At 33.7% G+C, this 22,110-nt stretch overlaps 1 protein-coding gene across 1 annotated transcript in view; it reads left to right on the forward strand.

The window, feature by feature from the left end:
* ZNF407 (zinc finger protein 407) overlaps positions 1-22,110 on the forward strand; it is a 601,429-nt gene that overhangs the window by 408,866 nt on the left and 170,453 nt on the right. Inside the window, exon 8 of the mRNA XM_027852399.1 lies at positions 15,035-15,213. Within this exon, the coding sequence (XP_027708200.1) occupies positions 15,035-15,213 (179 nt within the window). The remainder of the gene's footprint in view (positions 1-15,034; positions 15,214-22,110) is intronic.

Here is a 22,110-nt window from a genome sequence, read left to right on the forward strand (position 1 = left end):
ATTTTTAAATAGTATTTTATTTTTTACCTAATTACATGTGAAAACAATATTTTTAACATTTAAAAACAAGTTTTAAGTTCCAAATTCTATTGCTCTTTCCTTTTCTCGCTTCTCCCTGAGATAGTAAACAATCTAATATAGATTATACATGTGCAATCATGTAAAACATTTCCATTTTGTGCAAGAAGACTAGGCAGGAAGGAAGGAAAAAAATGAAAGAGAGAGAGAGAGAGATAGAAGGAAAGAAAGGAAAGAGAAAATAATATGCTTCTGTCTGTATTCACAACATCAGTTCTTTTTCTGGAGGCGGAAGGCATTTTTCATCATGAATCCTTTGAAACTGTCTTAGATCGTTGTATTGCTAAGAATAGCAGTCATTCATAGTTATTCATTGTACAATATTGCTTTTACTCTGTACAATATTCTCCTGGTTCTGTTCAATTCATATAAGTCTTTCCAGGTTTTTCTGAAACCATTCTCTTGTCATTTCTCATAACACAATAATATTCCATTAAAACCATATGCCATAACTTGTTCAGTCATAGCCCAATTGATGGTCATCCCCTCAATTTTCAATTCTTAAAACTGCCACCAAGAGAGCTGCTAAAAATATTTTGTACAAATAGGTTTTTTACTCCTTTTAAAAAAAATCTTTTGGGATACAGACCTAGCAATTGTAAAATTGCTCTCCAGAATGGTTGAATCAGTTCATAACTCTTCCAACAGTGCATTAGAGTCCTAGTTTTCCCACATTCTTTCCAACATTTATCATTTTCTTTTTTGCCACATCTGATAGGTTTGAGGTGGTACCTCAGAGTTGTTTTAGTTTGTATTTCTCTAATCCGTAGTGATTTAGAAAATTCTTCATATGACTATAGATAGCTTTGATTTATTTGTCTGAATAGTGCCTGTTCATATCCCTTAACCATTTGTCAACTGGAGAACGACTTGTATTCTTATAAATTTGACTTAGTTCTCTATATAGCTGAGAAATGAGTCCTTTATCAGAGAACACTTACTGTAAAAAAATTTCCCCATTTTTCTGTTCTCTTCTAATTTTAGTTGCATTGGTTTTGTTTGTGCAAAAATGTTTAAATTTCATATAATCAAAATTATCTATTTTATGTTTTGTAATGTTCTCTATATCTTGTTTAGTCCTAAATTCTTCCCTTATCCTAATTTGCATATGGTATCACCATTTATGTGTAACCTTGATAATTTTAAAAGAAGAATTAAAAGGGAGAGGAAGAAGACAGGGATAGAGAAAAGAAGGATCAGGAAAATGATCTTACATCATTGGTGTGCAAGCAGAAGTCTTTAATAATAAGCAGAGGGTAGGGAGAGACCAGGTGACACTTGAACCTCCTTCTCATCTGAACTGGTCAGAAGAGAAAATATACATACACACATTCACACATACATACAGACACAGAGAATCTAGGAATACATTTCACTCAACAGAGAAACAGGAGGAAATGGGCAGAATAACAATAGGAGAGGATTAGTCCTAAATAAAAAATATACAAAAATATTTATAGCGCTCTTTTTTTTTGTGGTGGTAAAGGATTAGAAACTAAGGGAGTTTTCATACATATGGAAGCGTGGATTAACAAGTTGTGATATATAAATATGATACAATATTATTGTGCTGCTAGAAATCTTTTCCAGAGAAACCTAGGAAGACTTATATGAACTGAAGTCGATTGTTGTGAGCAATGCTAGTGAAACAGTTCATGCTATGTCAAGATTGTAAAGATAAACAACTTTGGAAGATTTAGGGACTCCTCTGAGCAACAATGACCATCCATGACAGCAGAAGACTTGTGATGAAACACACTATTTGCCAACTGAAAGAGTGGTGAAGGAATTAAAAATACTTGTCTTTTTTTTTTTCTTGTGGCCAATGCAGGAATTTGTTTTGCTTGACTGCACATATTTGGTATAGTGGTTTTGTTTCTCTTTCTTTGTAATTGGAGGTTGGAGTGATGCTAGTGACAGAGAAGGCATATTTCTGTTGATGAAAAAAATCATTCTATAAAACAAATTTGCTTACCTGGCTGAGTGGGCATATTGATCATTAGCTATTGCTGTTCTCTCAGTCACCTTTTATTTAGTGTAATTTTGATCTGATATTCCCCCCCATGCTTCTGATATCCTTGTGTCTTTAACTCTTTGCCTTTTTATCCCTCAATATCCTCACAATTTTATCAACTTTATTCCAGAACGGCTGGATACACTTTTTCCAATCTGGTTGTCTTTCCCTTTGTTTTCTTTGGCGTCATTTTTTAACCTCCTCTCTAAGAACATTTAAGACAGGTGTTATGATGCAAATGTGATAGTTTCACTGTCTTTCATGGAGAAAACTACTTATGAATAATTTTTCAAATCTTTTCATTTTGTTTTCTGTTTGTTGCCTTCTTCTTATTTTGTACTTAAAAACCCTTAGAATGACTTTGCTTACTTAGATAGCTTGCCAAACTTTGTTAAACTTGTTTTATCTTGTTTTATCATTCACCAAGGATGATAAAGGATCAACCATTTCTTTATTGGAGGATTAAAAACTGCTGCACATGTGTATATTTGCTAAGTAAAGAGTAAAATTTCTGGTTTACTGATGTGTGTAACTTATGTACACTTGTTTTTTCTATATTTGCATTAATGGGGATAAAGTATTATAGATAACTCTTAGTAACCATGGGCTATGACATTACCATGTATGATAAATGTAGTGGTTGTAAGACTTTTGTTTCCTAGAAATTTCATTATGTTGCCTGAAACTAATGATTAAGTAATATTTAAATAGAGGTTTTAAGAATATGTTTTATGTGACCCGAACTCTCTATGACATTCATGATTTTGGCAAAGAGCTTTTTTCTCCATATGTATGGCCAGCATCCAAGAATGATATACATACCTACTTGATGATCTGTTTTGACTTTTTTTGATTTATATTTGAGTATCTTTTGTTTCCTTTATCTTCCCTTTATCTATCAGATGCAGACTTACTTTTGAGCTTGAAGTAAGAAAGCATTCTATTTGTATTCCCTTTATCATATTCCCTATAATATTATTACCAAACAGCCCCTTTTTCAAATTAACAAAAATAAATTTCTACTGGATGGTTATAGATTCCTTTCTTTCATGTCTATATATCTTTCTTCCCCATATTTACATCACAACCTCTTGTAGTTGTTAAAATGTATTTTGTTTTTGGTTTTTAATTGACTTTAAATTGAACATTTGAAAATCCTCCAAATAATTTGTTAACATTAAAAACCCACTTTAAGTAATATGGAATCAGATTTGAGCACAAATCGAAGTAAAATTTAAAACAGTGACAGTATTTCATTCCTACTGTAGAGTTTTCATAATTCCAAAAATATTCCTTTATGTTGAAGATAAAAATATTTTGGTGTTCCAAACAATGGTTTCTACCCTCTTTATTGAACATATAGTATATACAGAATAATAAATCTGGCATTTCAGAAATGATTTTATTTTTCTGTAGTTTGCTGCTAATTATAATTCAGTTTATTGAAAAGAATTGAAAGTAACTAGGAAGTGAGTAGAGTTCCAAAGTACACAACACTACTGAAATCCATAGAATAATTTCTTACACTGTTCCCTAGAAAATAAATATATATACCTAGAAATAACAGCCCCACCCATGAGGTTTCAAAAATTAGAGCACACATTCATTCTTTAAGAGTAAAATGTAAAATTTATCTTTTATTTATTTTATAACCCACATTATTTTATTTATTTTATAGCACACAACTTTATGGGAAACAGTAATATTTAACTTTTTTTTTCTCTACAAATGGTAATGTACAGAGTAATTCGAGGGGAGTAAAGTATAAGAAAACTAAAAAGAGGTATGAAAGGACCGAGTTTTGAAGGGTCAAAGAGGACGTTTTATATTTAATAAAGATAAAAAGGAACCAGTGGAATTTATTGAGTAGGGGGATGATATGACCAATGTTTTTTCTAGTAAGAAGACATTATAGTCTAAGTAATACTTCAATACTGATGTATCCAATCAATTAGGGCATTCTTGTCAACTCATCTCCTTTCTCTTATACTCACACTTCTTGTGCATGTTTTCCAGAATATCTTCTACATGGAATCTCCCCAACATATTGGAACCATCTCTAGTTCTTCTGAAATTGTTTAGATACCAATGGAACATGTATATTCCTTGCTTTTGCCATGTGGCCATCCTATTTTTTTTTTCTGGTGATATGTAGATAGAGTAAGCATTTATCAAGTGTTTGCTGTATTGCAGGCGCTATCATTAGAGAGATGTGTTATTCAATCTGTCTCTTTCATCATATAATGTATACTCCTTTTCTTGGTTATCTTTTCATTTGTAATGTATTGCTGCCAACCCATTGCCCTTTTGGTGACTATTAAGTTTAATTCTTTGGACACTCTGGATTTCAGTCAATCAACAAATATTTATTAAATACCTAGTATGTGTCAAGCAATCTATCAGATACTGGGGATATAAGGAGAAATGATAAAATAATCCCAACTTGTAAGGAGCTTATATTCTAAGGAAAATTTTAATGCAGTCTGCTGGAGGAAATGGAAAATGATGAGATTAAGTGCATATATAGAAGGTTTGGCCTAAGATATGATAAACCTGAAAACAAAAATTACATAGGGCTGAGGTCATCAGAATTGCTGGCAGAGCTGAAAAGGAACCTAGCAGTAATAAGGTCAACTTAAGTCTCCTCAGTAAATAAAGTCATCCTCCCCATTTGAATTTTCTCCATATCTCCTTTCCTTCCTGGCTTTAAACATGGAGAAGTCTTCCCATTTTTAAAAAAAACAAACCAAACATAAATAGACCTATCAGATCCTATATCTCTCCTCCCTTTTTTCAGCCAAACCCCTTTAAAAGGTTGATACTTTCTGCCTCCTCTTCCTCTTCTCTCTAATTCTTCAGCCCTTTAAAATATGGCTTCCGACCTCATAACTCAATTGAAACTGCTCTGTCCAAACTACCAATATTTTCTTAATTGGTAAATCTGATGTTATTTTCTCAGTCCTCAGCTTCTTCTTATTCTGTCTGCTGTATTTGACATGGTTGATCATCCTCTCCTAAATGCTCTCTTTTGTTTATTTGGGTACACTATTCTCTTCTGGTTTTCTTCTGACCTAATACCTGCTTCCTACTCTTCTTTGATGACTCATCATTCATATCCTGGTCTGTAACTGTAGGTGTTCACCAAAATTCTATCCTGGGACCTCTTCTTTTCTTCCTCTATACCCTTACATTCTTTCAGTACTCACATTAGCTCCCATGGGTTTAAACTACTGTTCCTATGGGGATGGTGTGTGTGTGTGTGTGTGTGTGCGCATGTGTATGTATGTGTATGAATTCAGACTCCTTCTCTCCCCTGAACTTCAGTCCTATATTGCAGTACCGATTACTTACTGGACATTTCAAACTAGATGTCCCAAAGACATCTTAAACTCCGCCTTTCTAAAAAATGAATTTATATCTCCATCCTGCCTATTAAAACTTTCTTATTTCTATCAAAGACACCACCAGCCTTCCTTTGAGTCTCCTAGGTTCATAACTTAAGGATCATCCTAGATTCTTCATTTTTCTTTACCCCACACAAGTAGTCACTATTGAAGATGGCTCTGGGAAGGAGTGGGAGGGATTACGTGAGGAGATATAAAACATAGGAAAACAAGATACCAATAAAAATTTATTTTTAAAATAGGATGTGTACCTACAATGATATTTGGAGATAGTCAAAATATAGTGTGATTCTTAGCACCTTGTACTTTGTTTTGTGCCACTTTGCCATTATCACTACAGAAACATCAATGGGCCACATAGGAATAAGAGCCATTTTGTGTTTTTGCCTGCTTTATAGGCCTCTAGTAGGGGGCAGGGAAGGAGGAAAGGAATAAGCATTCATCTAGCACCTATTATGTTCCTGGCACTGTGCAGTGCCTTACAAATATTATCTCATTTAGTCCTCACAACAACCCTGCAATGTAGGTGCTATTATTTTCCCCATTTTGTAGTTGAGGAATCTGAGACAAAAAGGTTAAGTGACTTGTTCAGGGCTACATAGCTAGCAATCTTCTGAGGCCAATTTATTGGTTGTTTAGTTTTTGTGATCTAAAATTAATTGGGATATGATAGTAGCAAAAGTGCATATAATTATTAGTTGATATGTAGAGTAGTTTAGTGTCTGTATTTTAGTTACTGTTTTCCCAATGATTCTCTTCATAAAATGGTAGACTCAAAGAAATTTCACCCATGTCTGAATTCTATGAATTCTATGTACTAATTTTCATACTTTACTTTTCTAGTCTTCTTTAACCTGTATTATTCTCTGTGTGGCTCATGCCATATGCACTTAATTTCATGTGCTTGTAGAACTGAGTTGTAATTTCCACCTTTGCCAATAGATGTTACTATTTAAGACAAACATCTAATTTTTTTAGTGGAGAAGATCTTAAAGAATCATCTACTTCGGCCTTCTAGTGAGGCAGAATGCTATAGGGTAAAGAACACTAGACTTAATGTCAGAAGATCTGAATTCTATTCTTACCCCAACCACCTCATATTTACCTGTGTGATCTTATGGACCAAACTAAAACAAATCACCTAAAATCACGAAACAATTCTAAATCCTATAATATTTTTATTTTATCAGTGAGAAAAACTTAGAATCAAAGAAGTTAAGATATGTGCCCAAAGTCACACAGCTAGTTAGTGGCAAAGACACTGATCTCTGTCTAGCTTAGATTCAATTTAATTCTGCAAAAAAATGTATTGAGTATCTACTGTGTAAAAGATACTATGGTAGGAACCAAAGGAAGTAGAAAGATTGTTAAGACTCTCTCACTTTGTTCAAGGAATTTAAAGGCTAGTAGAAGAGCTCAGTATTTCAGAGAAATTCAGAGAATTCATAATAAGTTCATTTTGCGTTTCATCAGGTTTTTTTTTTTAAGTTCAAAAGACTACATAGCATGTTTGCAGTAAGGTAGAATCCTAATTTGTAAGGGTCATCCAATATTTTCAGCATTCTTTGGTCTTTTCACAGTTTCCCTGAATATTATAATAGATTAAGCTGATTAAATTTTCTGTTAATGTTAAATTGAATGGAATGCTTAGCATATTAGAATATACTTAGAATTGAAAAGAATATTTATATTCGAAGAAATGGACCAAAATTAATAGGATGGAATTTAATAGAGCACGAGTAAATAGTGCCATGAGTGGAACCAACATGTTGTACATAAATCCGAGAATGTCTTCTCAGCTGAGGCGTTGTGCTTGTTGTACAGTAGATATGAAGAAGTAAGGCAGCTCTTGCTTCACTTATGTATCAAAATAGTCTTGTCCTTGAAAAATTGCATTTGCATCCAGTTTTTATAAATCAAGTCTTATTTTCCCATTAATTTGGTTTATAATTTGAGAGATGTTTTATCTTCACTTCTAATTAACCTTTAATTAGCAATGGCTCCTAACACTTTATCTTTTAAGTTTCTTCTCTTTCAGCCTTTCAGTGAGGCAGTTAATGATCTCTAAATAAATACTTAAACACACTGGAGCTATCATTATTTAAAGGAATCCTCTTGTAATATGAATAATCACTTTTGAATTTTTCCTTATGCAAAATCTTTTCTTAAGTAAGTATCCAAGTAGTAGGTAAGATAAAATCTACCATGAACCTCAGTTCACCTTGACAATAGAGGGATACATTGTTGAAAAATAAAATAAAATTAGCAGATCTATGAAGCTATTTAGGGATGATTCTTCAGGAAATTGAAAGCTAGGGAGTAACTTTGACTTATTCAAAAGTGGCGACCAATCAAGAGGTGAAATATTATTTACCCTGGGAACTCACTTTTGTATTTAATTCAGCTATTGAAGAGGAAAGGAAAAGGCTTTGAGTGCAGACTGATTATTTAAGTGTCAATATCTCTTGTCTATGTTTAGTGCATTCCTAGAGTCGGTACCTTAAAGTGTAGTATACTAGCTTACAAAATTCTTATTATATTGTCTCTTTTAAGACATGGATGGCAATTATGAAATAAGCAAGTACTTTTACAAAGTATGTGGAATGAGTAATACAGCAGAGTGGCTTCAGGTACATCATTGTATGTAGTTAATTAGTAGTAGTTAGAAAATAGTCTGGTCACCACCTTTTAGATAAGGGGACAGAAAAATGGTCCAGACTTTTAATTTCCTTGTGGGAGGAAACTTCTACTGGAGAATCTCTCTCTACCAAGTTAAATCAGCAACTTCTCTGCAGCTTATTCTTAGAAATTTTCTAGTTTAACATGACTTGCCCAGATTCACAGACACTATGTGTGTCAAAGGCAAAACTTAATAATAACTATCATTTATATAGCACTTTAAAATTTGTCAAGTACTTTAACCCAGATCTTTCTGATTCCAAGAACACTGGACGACATAAGACTCTATCCCCCCCATCTAAAAAGCACAATAACCACGTTGTTATTGTTGTGCTCTTTCAATTGTGTCCGACTGTTTGTGACCCCCTTTGGGGTTTTCTTGACAGAGATACTGGAGTGGTTTGCTATTTCCTCCTCCAGCTCATTTTACAGATGAAGAATGAAGGTAAACAATGTTACGTAACTTGCCCAGGACCACGAAGCTAGTAAGTGTCTGAGGCCAGATTTGAACTCAGGAAAATGAGTCTTCCTGACTCCAGGCCCAGTGCTCTATCCACTGGCCACCTAGCTGCCCCTGAAATAACCATACTTCAGGTAGATGTAGAAATAGATACTGAGATGTACATCTATGTACATAGATGTAGAAATAGATACTGAGAGTTATAGGACATCAAAGATTTTGTAACTCCTACATGTTCCTTTCTGTAAGCACTCTTTTCCAAATTATTTAATTTGGAAAATGTGTATTGGGGAGGGGGGCATCTTAATTTTATATAAGGCCATTAACATCTGCTTCTCTTGCCTTAGTCCATTATTTATCCATTTTTGAACATCTCTGATATTCTAAGAAAGGCAATATGTTACAGCAGGTGATAGATTTGAAGTTAGAGGACCTGGGTTCAGATTCCACCTCTGTCATTTGCTACCTGTGTGATTTTAGGTAAGTCATTTAACCTCTCTAGGCCTTAGTGAAATGGAAGAGTTAGACTAGATGACTCTTTTTGCGAACTTTGAAGCACTACATAAATACTAGTTGTTCTTGATGTTATCTACGATCCTGTTGGTTGGCTATAAATTTAGCATTTCATCTTCAAATGAACCCCATCTAGTGGGAAGACTGAGTAAGTGCAGACTGTATCTGAAAGGACTAGAGTTTAGAGAGGGGGGAATTAGCTCTATCCAAGGGGCCCTTGAGCTTTTTTGCTGTCATGAACTCCTGGCAGTCTGGTGAAGACAATGAACCTTTTATATACATAGGACTAAAAAGGAAACGATTTTATTGAAATATAGTTATCAAAACAGCTTTTTTTGAAGTCAGTGTACACATCAGTTTAAGAATCCAACTATCCCATTGAAAAAGTAAGTCTAAGTACAACACTGCTTTGTCTTTGAATTAAAAAAAAATGGCATAGATGTATTCCATGTTATAGTCAAAGAGATTAACATTTTCAAATTAGAAGGATGAAATCAATGATTTATGTTCTGAGAAGAAATTGAATATTGAGAATTCATTATTTTAACAAAATAATTCAGGATGCATTTATCAAGCACCTGCTACGAACAGGGCAATTAAAGAAGATCAATAGTAATGGAAATGATGAAAAGTGAAGTATAAAAACTAAAATAACAATCTGTTTGTTTATAACTATCTTCTAGGGGGCATCATATCTCCTTAGAAGTATATGTTTTTATGTGAACCTGAATGGGATAGTTGAGATACCTATATTAAACATCCTCCCCAGACTATGTCATGCTGGTCCTCTCAGTTTTATTCCATAACTTTCTTGACCCTTTATGCCAAATGAACCTTATTTTGCTTCCTAAGAAATTACTTCTTTATCACCCTTCTATAATGTCATCCTAACATAATTCCCTGGGCTCTTACTAGGGAAGGGTAAAACTGGGCCTTTATCCTAGGTATCATGTTCACAGAATACTTCCAACATTTGCTGTTTATCTACAAGTATAGAAAAAACAAAAAACAAAGACAAACAGAACACCTCGTTAGCAAGAATAATTAGTTAAAATAGGAAACTACCAGATGATGGACAGACACAAAAATTACTCGGGACACAAAAATTCCTAGTTATGGCTCTAGTTGTTCTAGAAAAGTTTGGTATATTTACAATAAAAGTTTTATCAGATAGCCTCAGGTAGCCAAAATATACCTAAGAAACAGAGAACAAGCAAAATAAATAAATAGTATTTATGAATGAGCAAGAAAAGGAGGGTAAAAAAGAAGGAAGGAAAAAAAGGCCTCTGAATAACATAAGTAGATGTACTAATTCCATGCACTTTTCAACAATAACTGTCTCAGGGCAACTTTTTTACTAAAATTATAATAAAATTTTCCCAACCCAAATCATTTTAAAAGAGGTTGAGAAGATGCTAGAAACAACAATAAAAGCTAAGGGTTGTTACAGGGGAGAAGCTAAATGAAGCGAATACACAGTCTTAAAAAGTAGTAGTCATCTTGAGGCCATTTAGTATAGGGGCAAAGAGTCCTACATTCCTCAAGATTACATGAGAGCATTTTTGTATTCAGTGGAATAGTCATCATATTGATTTTTTCAGTTCTTTCTCTATAGTATCTTTTCCAATTGTCCTCTCCTCTTTCATTCAGCAATCACCTATTATCTCTTGCTCTCACTGCTACAATAATTTTAATCATTCTTTCCATTTCCATTCTCTCTGCCATTCTAATCTAATCTATATACTGATGCCATATTAATTGTGATAGTGCATAACTCTGATCATGTTTGTCCTAGTCAAATCCTTTGAGTGGTCTCCCAATTCTTTAAAAAAAAATCTAAATATATTAGTTTGGGATTTAAGGCATTTCATACTCTGACCATACCCTTTCATGTCAGCCTCATACTTTCATTTATTTAGTGAACATTCCTAAGCACATTCCTAAGTACAGAGCACTTTTACTAGGTCCTGAAGAAACTGAAAGGTTTAGATAAGATATAGTCCCTGGCCCAATTAAATTTATAATCTAATTAGGTAAATAAGACACAAATACCTGTAATTATAATACACAGTTGTCATGTCATCCTGTTCTAGCCCCCAGCCACACTAAGCTTCTTGCCCACACTTTTAGAATTGGAAGGTACTTCATACTTAAAGCTTAGTTGTCTTTGCCCCTTGAAATCTTACCTGTCCTTCAAGTCCCAAACATGGAACGGTGCTCCTTGGTTTGCAGCTATGTCTGCTTCATGGATTTATCCACTTCCTCTTATAAATTTACTGTCTACTTGATCCTTTTTTAACTTTTCACTGGGCTATAGGTTCATAGAGCTAGAAGGGACCTCTGAAGGTAATTGAGTCCAACCCTTTCCTCTTGCAAGATGAAGAAATTGGGTCCTAGAGATAACATAGGTAGATAGTAGAACTAAGATTTGAGCTCAGGCCCTCTTACTCCACATGGAGAGCTCTTGGCGTTTCATGCTACCCGTCCCTCCAATTCTAATTGATATCATCATCACTAACATTTACATAGTACCCACTATATTCCAGGCACTGTGTTGAGTGCTTAGGCATATTATCTCATCTGATCCTCACAACAACCCTGGGGAGGTTGTTTTTCCAGTTGAGCAAACTTGAGGTAACAAATAGGTAAAATAACTTGGCCAGGGTCACACAGCTAGCAAATCTCTTGAGTCCAGGTTTGAACTCAGATCTTCTTGATGCCAGGCTTAGCACTCTATCCACTATGCCATCTAGTTACCTCTAAGCAGTAACATATACTGTAAAAATTTGATAACTCCTGTTTTTCCCTGGCAATACACAGATAAAACATTTTCTTTGAAATGATTCTTATTCCCAAGATTAAAACATTTCTCCTTGTTTTCTTTATGCGATAGTAAAACTTTAAGGTCATTATACTAAAATTGTTTTTCTCATCTTCTAGTAGATTGAGAATAACTTGGTAGAAAATAGAATAATGATGGATTTGGAATCCCAGATCCTTGGTTCACAGCCTGGCCCTGATTACCTGTGGCACTGTGCAAATCACTGAACCTCTCTAGGACTCAGTTTCCTTATTTGTAAAATGAAGAGGCTTTTACTAAATGACTTTCAGAGATTGTCTCTTTGATCCCATGATATTCTGACTGGCTCTCAGAACTTCATGGTAGGTCCCATCTAGTTATTCCATGATCAGAAGACTTATTAATAGTGATAACTCTGAAATGTTGCCTGCAACATTTTGATGACCTAGGTAGGAAAGAATTACTCTTTGGCCTTCTCTTTCCCAATTATCTGGCATCTGAAGCCTGCTAGAAATTTTATATAGCATCCAGGTAATATGCATCCCCTTAGTGTAGGAGATTATGATGTCAATTATGGCTTGAATCCTCCATCGGCATTTGCCATTACTTTTCTATAAAGGGACATCTTATATAATGAATATTGACTCTCCTTATTACAATAAAGTAGATGGAGCACCACAAGAATCTACAGGAGAATGGCAAACACTTATCTTGCTTTTTCTGCACAAATGTCAATAAGTCTATAATGTTCTATATGTTCTATAATTATCAAGTCACTCAGTTCTTATTTCTCCCTTTATTCTATATTTTTTTAAAACAATAATAAAACACCTTTTTAGGCCTCCACTTTCTTGCTTTAGCAAGACTGTTTTATCGTAGAGTCTACATTCTATTTAGGTTCTCAGAGACATCAGCTTATTTTTGTCAAGGGTACGCCCTTCTTGAAAATAAGATATTATTCTGTTTCCAAAGTCATCTGTTTCTTCATGCACTCAATAATAGCATACGTTTCTATTTCTTTCCCAAATTTAAGTATGTACCATACCTTAAAACATGTATATTTTAGTAATTTTATTTTCTTCATTTGGCAGGTGATTGGCTCTGGTGACTTTTAATACCTAGCATTTTGTACAAGGAAATAATATGGGTAGTACAACAAAATTGACAGTTCTAATAAACAGCACTAATTAAGTACAGTACTAGCTTTTTGTTTTACTCCCCAATGTCAGTAAACAATGGTGAATTTAGGGGTGACTCTAATGTAGTATCTGCATTGTGAAAATAAAGTGGAAAGTTTCAGTTAACAGAATTATTTGGGACTGTCCACTGAATCGAGTCAATAAAAAACAGAATTTTTGCTTTTGAGGAACCATGAACTTGATCTAAAAATTGGTCTTAATTTTTAAAAAATATATACTTTATTGATACTTTCTGTTACATTTATATGATATCCCATGAATCCTTCTCCTTCCCCCTAGCAGAGAGCTGTCCCATATAACAAATAGTGTTTTTTAGAGAGGAAATAAAAAGCACAACTGATCAGTACATTGAAAAAGTCTGCAAACATGTGCAATGTGTAACACATTTGGACCACCACCTCCATTAAGGGAAAGGTTGGGGGTGTCTTCTCATTTCTCTTCATTTCAGTTGCACTTGATCTTTATAATTTTGTTACATTTACTTTTTATTTTGGGGGAGTATAAAGTTAATCTTTCTATTTATGTTGTTGTACTTATTGTGTTTAATGCTTTCTTGGCTCTGCTTTCGTCACTGCATCCATTCATATAGATGTTTCCATGCTTCTATGTATTCATCACATGTTATTTCTTCTAACAGTAATATTCATGTACCACAATTTGTGTGGTCTTTCCCCAATTGATGGGCATCTACTTTGTTTTTATTCTTGGCTATCACAAAAAGTGCTGCCATAAATATTTTGTAGTATATGGGGGCTTTTTTCTGATCAATGTCTTCCTTGAGTTAAAATCAGTAATGGAGTCCTTGGTTCAAAATACCATTTTACCACTCCACCAAACAATATATTAGTGTATCTATCTTTCTACAACTCTTCTCTTAATTCATGTTTGCCATAAGTGAGTACAAGGTAGTTGTACAATCTTCACTTTACTTTATGGGCATATTCATATAGTGTGTGGATGTATCAACATATAGATTTGTGTATTTATTATCATTTCTAGCCATTGTCAAATAAATACAGCTCTTTTCCACAGAGAATTTACTTTCTTGTCTCAAAACAATCACACAAAAATATTTAAATAGAAGCTACCATGAAAAATAATCTAGGTCTTTGAACTGCACATTTTAACAAACGTTCAAGATGAGAAGGACTGTCAAATTCAGGAGCTCCCCATTTACAATGAAGTTTTCCTCAATTCCAGGCATTCAGAGTTTTTTCAGGTTTTGTTGCTATTTTTAAATAGTTGTTTTAAGTTCAGTGAACATGGATTTTTCCATGTGGAAAGTATTTTTTTCAGAGTTAAGGCAACATCTTTAATGTTCTCCAAGTTGTACCATATTCAATTTATTAAAGTTTTCTTAATTAGTACCTGGGATTTTATATTTTCAATTTCTAAGTATCCATGAAATATAAAAAGATCAAGAACATGAGTTTTTGACTTGGAGTGTTGTAACTTTTTTTTATTAATGTTAATAAATGTATTTCAATAGAGTTGGTTTTCTTCATAATCCTGTGTATTTAAAACCATTAGTTGAGGAAGGAATTTTTCCAGCCTGTCAAAGGGCCCCCATACACACCAGAAGTTAAAGAATCTTCTTTGATCTGCAATTAGGCCTCCTTCCCATCTGGAAGCTCCTTTTTGCAGGTTCCTTTGTAGAATATGCACAAGAGCTGTATAGGATGGCAAGGCATGCATTGGGAATGTTCCCCTTCATGAGATTCCAGAGTCAGTGAAGTATGGGAGTGTAAGTACAAGCAAGTGAATGAAGTTCTGCTTAGTTATGTAAACAATAAACTTAAAAGATGGGCTCCAGAAAGAGCTGTGTACATTTTGGCTTGACCTAAATATATTATTATTGTTTTATATTTGTCTTTATTTTTTACTTAGATCAAATTGTGCAGAAAATATCCGCAAGCACATTCTACATACTGGTAAACATGAAGGAGTCAAGATGTACAACTGCCCCAAATGTGACTACGGAACAAATATTCCTGTGGAATTCCGTAACCACTTGAAGGAACAGCACCCTGATATTGAAAACCCTGACCTGGCTTACTTACATGCTGGTAAGGCACCAGAGCTATTTCTGAAGGTCTTGTTTGTTATTGAATGCAGATATTTAAATAATTGCAACTGGACTGATACCCTTTTTGTATGCCTGTTGTTTGTTCTGATGGAGGTAGAATATTAATTGATCCATGGTACTATCTGCTTGAAGACTTTAGAAGGAAACAGGAAATGCTTTTGATCAGTTTTATTCCATTATACTATGAAAGCAGGTCTTTCTAATCACGTTTGGGGGAGAGAAAATACCATAGAATAATCATTGTATAACACTGAGGTTAATAGTATGTGAATACAAAACACAAGTGAACTCAAACCATCACAATTATATAAATTGTACTATCTGACTTAATATTAAATTTAATAATTTATATTTTAAAGTTGTTGTGACTTGCAATACTACCTGAATGTTAAATTTGCCTTCATTATACAAGTTTATCCCCCAAAGAAACTAAATAGCTGTGGAGGATCAAGAATGATAAGGAGAAACAAAAAATATGGAATGCCACTAATTCCTATATCTGACCTCCAAAATTCTTATTTTTAAAATAGATTGTTATTGATATATATTTATTTGTACATAACCCAGATTTTGTCCTGAATCCCTCTTTCTCCCTACCTCCCATCTTGACCCAGAGAGCCATCTCTCATTCAAAGAAAGGCAAATTGAATTAAAATAGAACTAATGTATAATATGTGCATATTAGCATATTATTCACTATTTTTCTTCCATTGTGTCCTTTTAGCATTTGTATGTACTTACACCCATACAATTTGGTTATTTCAGCTACAGTTTCTACTTCTTTCATTGGCAAGCTTTATTATTGAAAGCTTTTCGAACTAGCATGGGAAACCTGTGGCCTTGAGGCCACATGTGGCCTTCTAGCTCCTCAACTGCAGCCCTTTGACTGATCCAAACTTCACAAAACAAATCCCCTTAATAAAAGAATTTGTTCTGTAAAACTTGGATTCAGTCAAAAGCCCCCCCCCCCCCCAAGGCCACAGGTTCAACTCTGAACTAGATAGTTTATCCAATTTATTGGATAAACATAGATAAAGTCACGTTGAAATACCTGCTGTACATCAATACCTCTGGGTTTTTTATTAATATGGATGGATGACATTATGGGTTCTGGCAATGCTACCTCGAAGAGCAAGTACTCCAAGAGGTGTCAGAGCCAAACAAGCTGAATTGAGGAGGTTATATGTCAGGAAGGTACCAATTTCACAGTTTTGTGGCTCATCATGCATTTCTAGGAATAATATTATGATTGACTGATTCTTCCATCAGTGGTCAAGTTGGAAATTTAAAATGGATTGCTTTCTCTAAAGATAAGAATAGCTTAACTACAATCCTTCTTTTCAAGAAAAAAAAAAGAAGAAGAAGAAGAGGAAGAAGAAAGAAAGAAAGGAATATGGAAAGAAAAAAGAAAGCTAATTCTAGATACCAAGAATGTGTGCGTGCTGTTACTATGCACACTAAGGGCACCTGTTTTTTGCTTACAGATTCATTGTACTGGCAACACCGAATTCATTACTTGGCTAAGTGCTTTGGGATATCTTTGGGATGAAAGGTGTTGTATAAAAACAAATTTTATCCCAGTTTCTTTGTAGCTTCCCTAAGTATTTCTGTAACATTTTGTTTAAAACACTCTTTCCCAATATGTCACAGCAATATTCCTCAGTGTATTCACAAAAGAAACCTCCATGCAGCCTACAGAGTGCACGTTGGAGCTTTCGTTTCCCATTTCCCTCAGTAGTACAAGAATACTCCTGTCGATAACCTTTTTTTTTTTAAACTTTGATAAACTTGGTTCAGTTAAGTAGACCTTTAAAAAAGCTGTTTAAAATAACTTTCTGCCATGGTTCTGTAATTTTTACTCCATATCCCTCTCATTGTATTTGAGGAAGTGTAAAAACAATCTCTTTAATTGTATACATCAATATAATTCAATCAAATTGTTGCTGTTTTTTATTTATATGTACACACATATTTTTTAGTGGTGTCAACCCTCCTGGTTTATGAATTTCATGATAGGTGGTATTGTAAAATTTCATGTGGTGATATAAAATCTTAGAAATGTTTTATGCCCAGTCCTGAAGGATTCTCTTAGCCACATTCTCTCCTATCTACAATATTAATGTGCTGGGAATTTTGTGAGCTGAAATCCAGTGAATCATGTTATGCAGTTATTTGATAAAAGGTTCTGATTCTTAGCAGGAAGATGGAGTTTACAGCTATCCTAGGACAGGAAAAAAAAATCTACTGTAATCCTGACTTGGCTAGGCAGGCATTTCAAACATTTGAATAGCAAGCAAAAGGAAAAAAAATAATTCTGGTGATTTTTTGTATTTTGGTGATTATAAGTGTCTGAGAAATATTTGCGGGTTTTTTTTTTTTTAAACCAGAATTCCTTTTTTTTTTTTTTTTGGTTTTCCTAGGTATTTTTTATTTTTTTTAAAGAGAGAAATACGTTATTCATGAAATCTTTTCATTTACTTGAGCTGTTGATCTACTTTCATGTCTCCATTTTTGACAAATAAGAAAATTTATTATTTTAAAACTATTTCACGTTTTGTTATTTTTTTTGTTCCTTCAAGAAGTTAGAAGTATGTTGTAAGCCCTGATTTTCTGTGCAGCCCTATTGGAAGATTAGGGAATGGAGTAAATGACTGTTTGAGTTCCCTTAGTCTAGAATATTCTGATTTTCCAGTCTACAGAAAGTCTCATAAAATTTCCATAGAATTTATGTTAATCAAATTAAATATTTTTGTCAGGACTTCATAATTGTTCCTTCACTGAAATGAAATACATTTCATTCCAAACTTTCTCTTAACTTGATTATCTCAATTTTGAAAGCATCGTGTTCATAGATTACCTCATTTCCTAGAGTCAGCTTCACTTTTTCCTTACTCATTGCATCACTGTTGAGTTCTTTTTTTTTTTTTTACATGGAAGAAGTCGACTGACCTCCATTTAGGATTAATATATAGACAAATTTTCTTATTTGTAGACGGTGTAGTATGATATATTAGCTAGGTGAAAAAGATGATCATATTACCTATCAAAACAGAGAAAGAGAAGGCCAAGGAAGATGTCAAAGTATGGTATATTGGGATTATGCTGGTAGCTGCTGCTAAACCAATTGTTCTTGGTAGGACATTCAGATGACACCAACAGTTTTTCCTTTACATCAATTGATAGAGTCTAGCTATTAATGTAATTATCATAATATTTGTTCATAAATAATCATACTGTTGAAATCTTGACAGGCATTTTGGTGAATTCTGAAAATATCTATCCAAATATTCTCAGACTGATCTTGCTAAATAATGTTGTTGGAATTCTTTGGTTCCTGAATAATGGAGGAAATATTCCTGGTTCCTTCAGGTTTTGACTATATCATCATTAGGAATTTCATCTTTCCAAAATCTGTTTCAAGTAATTAAGTTGCATGTTATATTTTTGTAGTGAATAAAGTGCTAAATTCACAATCAGGAATATCTGAGTTGAAATCCAGGCTCTCCCAATTCCTAGTTATACAAATATGGTGAATTTTTGCTACTTCTTTTTTTAGTATATATAATTTTTTCCCCTTAAAATGAGAAGCAGCAAATGCCTCTCCACATAAGTGATTTTGTGTTAAAACAGCATTTGCACTAGGAAAGGAAAGAGTGAACCCACACACAAATTGTTCATGTCTAAATGAGGTTTACTGAAAGGTACTCTTTACATTCCAATGAGGTATGGAGACTATGGGATAGTACAAATCTCCAAATGTGCATCAGATCAACCTGTAGAGTAGAACAGGGGTTTAACAATTGGAAAGCTGTCTTTCCAGCTTTCCCTTTTTGTTAAGATCTTATTTCTGAAATATTTTCCTTATTCTCCAGTGGTTCTACGGCAGTGAATGGTTGGGGAAGCAAGGAGATATTTCTTATCTTCATTTCCAAATCTACTCCTTGGGATCTTTAAGCACTATAATTGTTTGAAGAAGCATAGTAAGAAGAGCATCTAGCTCACTTGGTGGCTGGCTCATTGGTTGAACCTGTTCTCATTGAGAAAATTGCACTTTCATGGTTTTATCTGGAATCCAAGAAACCTTCCAAGACCAAAAGGGGCACATTCCTATATCCAGGTGCCTTTTAAGTGACCTGATGGCAATACAAAGGAAAAAGGGACCATGAAGTTTGCTTATGATCTGATTTTCTCATTTAACCCTTAACTCTCCTGAGAGATACTACAGACTCAGTCTAAAGCATGAGATAGGATGCAGTAAATAGATATTTGCTGTCAGCTTTTTGTTCAGTACTTCATATGTTTGGGTATTCTGCATCTATGAGAATGGCCAGTAAAGAGTTATCAGGGGTTAGAATAGGTTCTAACACATATGGTAGGTTATTTATCTGTAAAATGTCAATAGTACCAGTACTGCCTACAACAGGTTGTTATGAAACTCAAATGAGATATTATTTTATCTTTGTAAATTTTAATGTTCTATATAAATATTAGCTATGTTTATTATTCCTACATGATAATTGCTCTCATCAATCTTGAGTAAGATTTTTTGTTAAATTATTATGTGTGTAGAGTAACATATAGCTATGTACTTCCAAATCTTAATGAATTGGAATCTTAGTAGTTTTATTTATAGTGTCAGCAGGATTCTCTTTTTTATGCAACTTAATAGTAGCCATCATTTTATGCCATTTTTTTTTTTGCTTTCCTTGTTGTTACAATAAGAATGGGAATGCTTTACTCTTTACTCCAAATCCTTTTTCTTTCCTTTAATAACTAATTCAGTACCATTTAAACTATACTTAGCTGGTTTCTTAGTTTTACCCAAGTGCATCACTTTACACTTAGACACATTAAATTTCATATTCCACCTCTGAGCCCATTTATCTAACCTATTACAGTTACCCTGTAAAACAGCTACATCCTTTTGTGTCTTAACCATACCCCCTCATTTAGTGCCATATGCAAATTTGCTAATCTTACAGATTGTCTTAATCATTAATAAAAAATATTAGTGTCCCAATATAGATCCTTGTGGTACTCAGTTTATAAGCCAGTTTGCTTAAGATTCCCAGGCCCTCTGTTTTTAACCCAGTTACTTTCATACTATTTTATTAGTTTGGTGCCTGACTTGTGTCACAAAAGTTGGTACAATAATTCATTCTACGAAATTCTGTCCAAAAATCTCAGAAAATGTTGACAGTGTCTTATTGGCTCTCCTTTATATAGACCAATTATTATCTCACCCCAAAAACGAATGAAATTTGTCTGACATGATTGCCTTTGGTAAATCCATTCTGACTCACACCTATTAAATTGTACTTTTCCAAATGTATCATTAAGCTCATCCATAAGTATCATCTCAAATTTATTTCCTAATATAGTTGTTAGACTTACAGGTCTATAATTTTCAGCCTCTTCGCTCTTTCTTTTTAACATTCAGACTGGATTCGTTGTTTTCCAGTCTCCTAGTATTTCACTCCTAACAAAAGACTTCCTAAAATAATTAACAGTTCAACAGTTTGATTCTTTAACCTCATACATCACACATCAGTTACACTCGCTTTTTGGATTTTTTTGAGGGGGGGTTGCTACTTTTCATATCTACTTTTATTTTACAACTCCTACCTAAATATTCTAGACTTTTGCTATAAAACTACTTTCACAGTCCATTCTAAGAGATCATGTTGTAACAAGGTCCTTTTGATACTTTTTATAACTAGTTTTCTTGCCCTTGGATAAAGTCCAAGATAGAGAACTGCCTTATACCAAAATCTACTAGTGAAATGTCATAAAACTATTTCTCTTTGATTTACTACTATTGGTAATCATAGTGCCCTCAAGACTAACTGCCGCCTACAGATAATACTGTTATACATAACTGAACAGTTAATGAAAATCTACTCGCCTTCACTTAAAAAATATATATGTGTGTGTGTGTGTGTGTGTGTGTGTGTGTGTGTGTGTATACACACACATATTTATATGTATATAAATTTACATTTAGATAGACTTGGTCAAGACTTTTTTTCCTGTTAAATACATATCCTTAGTGAATGATCTATAAATGTTTAAATTGCATTCATTTATTAGCTAACATACTTTCTACTTTTTATTTCTGTATTTCTGGTATTTATTTCTATACTATATAACTATTTTTGTCCATTTAATTTTGAGATATGAAAGGTTTTGTGGGTTTTATTTTGCCATTTTATCTAGTTTGATATCCTATGAAGGTTAGTTTGATCTTTGGTTCAAACTAGTTCAATAACTACTGAGGTTATTCTATTTCTAGTATTTTTGAAATCTTACTTGCATTTTGTTGCCTTTTAACATAGTTAATAAGCAAGAAAACACAAGAGACACATTAGTACAATTGTCTCTTACTCTTTTGCATTTTTAGTCACAAATGGGAACAAGAAGCTTTTGGAAATTTTGGGATTTGGAGACTAGTGTAATTATTAATTGTCATGGTGATTTTAAGAGATATTTAAAGAGGACTTTTGGAAAGAAGGTGAAGGGTTTATGCATTGGACAGTTCTGAAAATGTTTTGTCCTACCTCTTTAATCATGGGAAGCTGCATGATAAAAGTGTAGAATCACAGAATTTTAGAGTGGGAAGAGATTTCAGGGGACATCTTGTTCATCCCATACCTGAAAAGGGATCCACTTTATAACATACCTCTCATGTGAATTTTCATCTAGCCTTTGCTTGAAAGCCCAGTGGAAAATAAAGTATTAAGCAAGAAGTCTGAAAGCTTGAGTTGTAATTAGGATGCTGTCATTCATCACTTATGTGAATTTTGGTGGATCACTTAACTTCTCAGTGCCTCTCTTTCTTTCTTTCTTTCTTTCTTTCTTTCTTTCTTTCTTTCTTTCT

The sequence above is a fragment of the Vombatus ursinus genome, unplaced genomic scaffold (genome assembly GCF_900497805.2).
Source record: "Vombatus ursinus unplaced genomic scaffold, bare-nosed wombat genome assembly UNPS02009573.1, whole genome shotgun sequence".
NCBI lineage: Eukaryota > Metazoa > Chordata > Mammalia > Diprotodontia > Vombatidae > Vombatus > Vombatus ursinus.